Source organism: Calidris pugnax, unplaced genomic scaffold (genome assembly GCF_001431845.1).
Source record: "Calidris pugnax isolate Ruff unplaced genomic scaffold, ASM143184v1 scaffold356, whole genome shotgun sequence".
NCBI lineage: Eukaryota > Metazoa > Chordata > Aves > Charadriiformes > Scolopacidae > Calidris > Calidris pugnax.
In genome coordinates, this window is record NW_015091066.1 from 51,878 (window position 1) to 55,581 (window position 3,704).

General features: G+C 62.7%; 1 protein-coding gene across 1 annotated transcript in view; it reads right to left on the reverse strand.

Moving 5' to 3' along the window:
• LOC106896732 (complement C4-B-like) overlaps window positions 1-3,704 on the reverse strand; it is a 27,265-nt gene that overhangs the window by 10,094 nt on the left and 13,467 nt on the right. The window contains exons 11-16 of the mRNA XM_014956930.1: window positions 3,300-3,370; window positions 2,727-2,866; window positions 1,930-2,130; window positions 1,776-1,827; window positions 1,587-1,676; window positions 281-478 (exon numbers count right to left, since the gene is read on the reverse strand). Coding sequence (XP_014812416.1) covers window positions 281-478; window positions 1,587-1,676; window positions 1,776-1,827; window positions 1,930-2,130; window positions 2,727-2,866; window positions 3,300-3,370 — 752 coding nt within the window. The remainder of the gene's footprint in view (window positions 1-280; window positions 479-1,586; window positions 1,677-1,775; window positions 1,828-1,929; window positions 2,131-2,726; window positions 2,867-3,299; window positions 3,371-3,704) is intronic.

The window sequence follows — 3,704 nt, forward strand, 5'->3', positions numbered from 1 at the left end:
CCCACACCCCATAGTCCCCTCATGCTCCATAGCCCCCCACTGCAACCCATAGCCTCCCATTGCACTCCGTACTCCCCCATTGCACCCCATAGCCCCTCCATACCCCATAGCCCCCACAGCTCCCTCTCATCCCATAGCCCCCCACTGCAATCCATAACCCCCTTGTCCTGTAGCCCCCCATATCCCATAGACAACCCCATCCTCCATAGACCCCCCATGCCCCACTGACCCCACCGAACCCATTGCCCCCCATTTACAGCTCCCCCCTCCCGACCCATACCTCTCTGGAGGCCACGCAGGCCACGGGCGCGGGAATCAGGGGGCAGAGCCCTCCAGCCCCCGCTGTGGTCCAGGTAGCGCAGGGCGGCAGCACGGGGGGCTAGGGCCATCAGCGCCTGCTCCCCACACCCCCGCGGGGACCGCAGCAGCATCGCCCCTGTCCCCAGTGCCCCCCGCACCGCCCAGCCCCCCACTCGGCCTGGGGGGAGCCATGGGGACACGCATGGGGACATGTGGGAACAGACGTTGGGACACACATGGGGCACGGGGACATACATCATGGGGCATGGGGACAGGTATGGGGCATGGGGACACACATGGGAACACATATGGGGACACAAATGGGGCACGGGGACACACATCATGGGGCATGGGGACAGGTATGGGGCATGGGGACACACATGGGAACACATATGGGGACACAAATGGGGCACGGGGACACACATCATGGGGCATGGGCACAGGTATGGGGCACGGAGACACATCATGGAGCATGGGCACAGGCATGGGGACACACAAGGGGACACAAATTGGGCATGGGGACAGGCATGGAGACACATATGGGGACACAAATTGGGCATGGGGACATACACATGGGGCAGGGGGACAGGCATGGGGACATAGGGACAGACGTGGGGTCACACACAGGGACAGAGAAAGAGACACAGTCAGTGCTGGACACCAAATGTCCCCACTGCCCTCTCCCCATGTCCCCCCACCCCATCCCTCCGTCCCCTCGTGTCTCCATTGTGTCCCCAGTAGCCATCCCATCTCCCTCCCCTTGTCCCCTGTCCTCACCATGTCCCCACCACCCCCACCCACCCACCATCCCCAAGTCCCCATCTCTACATGCCCAACGTCCCCATGTCCCCACCATGTCCTTGTCCCTGTATCCTCATTATGTCCTCTCCCCACGTTCCCACCATGTCTCCACCTCGTCCCCAGCACCCATTCCCAAGTCTTTGTCTCCGTGTCCCCAGTCATGTCCCTGTCCCCATGTCAACATTAATCCCCATGTCCCACCAGGTCCCTACCTCCTCATCCCCATGTCCCCACCAGGTCCCACCATGTCCCCACCTCTGTGTCCCCATCACCATGTCTCCAACATGTCCCCATGTCTCACCATATCCCCATCCCCATGTCTCCACGCCCATGTCCTCATGATGTAACCTCACCGTGTCCCCAGTGCCCATCCTCATGTCCCCACCATGTCCTTGGCCCCATCACATCCCCAATGTCCCCCATTACTCCCACATGTCCTCCAGTGTCCCCCAGAATTCCCCACCACCTCCCATGTCCCCACCCACCAGTGACGCGGATGCTGACACTGAACTCCCCATCGGGGATGATGCCAGCTGGGATGTCCCCGGGGATCTCCAGAGTCCGACCCTCCTTGCCTGTGGGGGCGGGGCATCAGTGGGCCCGGATGCCTGGGTCCCCCCTCAAAATCTTGGGTCCCCCCAAAGGCTTGGGGGGGTCCCCCCAGCTGGACCCACCATCAGTGTCCAGGACGTAACTGTTCTCCTCCAGGTGCAGCTCCCCCTCGGGCTGCGGGAAAGGGGTGTCAGGGGGGACCCAGGCGTCCCCGGGGGGTCCAGGGGGGACCCAGGAGTTTGGTGGAGACACACAGGGGTGGGGGGGGTGTCTCACCTCGACATGGAGGACACGGGTGATCCTGTCGCCCAGCCCCCAGGGCCCGCGAGCAGTAACAGTGACAGGGACATCCCCGGGACGCAGGGCCACCAGGGTGAGGGGCAGGGCCACCGTCCCCCCAGGGGGCACCTCCAGGTGCCGGGGGGGTCCATCCAGCCCCGCACAGACCCCTTCAGCCACCGCCAGTGTCACCGTCACCTGCGCCACCACCATGTCATCTGGCAGCCATGAGGTGGGAGGGGGGGGAAGGCTATGGGGCAGGGAGGGCTATGGGGCACCAGGGTGATTGTGGAGCATAGGTTGCTATGGGGCACAGGGGATCTATGGGGCAGAGGGTGGCTATGATGCACAGGGGGTGGTGATAAGGCAGAGGGTGGCTATGGAGCACAGCAATGGCTATGGGGCACAGGAGGTGGCTGTAGGGCCGTGGTTTGCTTTGGGGCAGGGTGTGACTATGGGGCAGAGGTTGGCTATGGGGCACAGGGATGGCTATGGGGCACAGGATGTGGCTGTGCAGCAGTGGTTTGGTTTGTGGCAGGGGGTGTCTATGGGGCAAGGGTGGCTATGGGGCACAGGGATGGCTGTGGAGCTCAGGAGAGGGTCTATGGGGCACAGGGGGGTAGCTATGCATCAGGGGGTGGCTATGGGGCAGGGCAAAGCTATGGGGCACAGGGGGCATCTATGGGGCAGGTGGCATCTATGGGGCATGTAGAGGAATCTCTAGGGCACAGAGGTATCTACTGGGCAGGAGAGCATCTATGGGGTGGGGAATATCTACCAGGTTGGGGACTCACGTTGACACCGTGGGGCAGTCTGCTGTGAATGTGGGGCAGGAGCTGCAGCTGCTCGTGGGGGCGGGTGCTGGGGGGCAGCTGCAGGGCCACATAGAGGTCTTGGGTCACCGTCACCCGCTGGGCCACCGCCACACACAGGCCTGCCAGCGCCGCACCATGGGGTGGAGACATGGGGACATGGGGACATTCAGGGTCATGGGGACACATGAGGATATGGGGGAACATGTGGGAACATGGGAGACATGGGGGGATATAGGAGACATGAGGGACACAAAGGGACATGGGGACATAAGGGGACATGGGGAGAGATGGGGGGAACATGGGGGACACAAGGGGACACCATGGGGACACGGGGACACGGCTCCTTGGAGACATCATGGGTGACATGGGATGGTGGCACCACCTTGGGGATCACTGGTGCCTGGGGACGCCACAGGGTAGGTGGGGACATGGAGTGGCCACATCACAGTGGGGTGACAGGGATGTTGGGGACAAGGGGGTCAGTGGGGTGGGTTGGGGACATGGAGACCCCATGGGGAGATGACACTGTGGGGACACTGAGGTGACACTTACCGTGGCCAGGGATGACTGCGATGGCCTGGATCTCCCAGGTGGTGATGGAGTCGGGAAGGAACACTGTGAGACTGGGGACATGGGGGGGACATTAGGGACAATGGGGACACGGGGGGTGTGGAGATGTGGGAACATGGAGGCATGGGGGACATGGGGACATGGGGGACATGGGGAGACACGGGGACGGGACACAGGGGACATGGGGGACACAGGGATGTGGGGATATGGGGACATGGGGACATGGAGACATGGGGATATGGGGACACAGGGACATGGAGACATGGGGACATGGGGACATGGACAGGGGACATGAGGGATATGGGTTTGGGGACACAGGGATGTGAGGACATGGGGACATGGGGACATGGGGACATGGTGTGCATGGGCTTGGGGACACAGGGACAC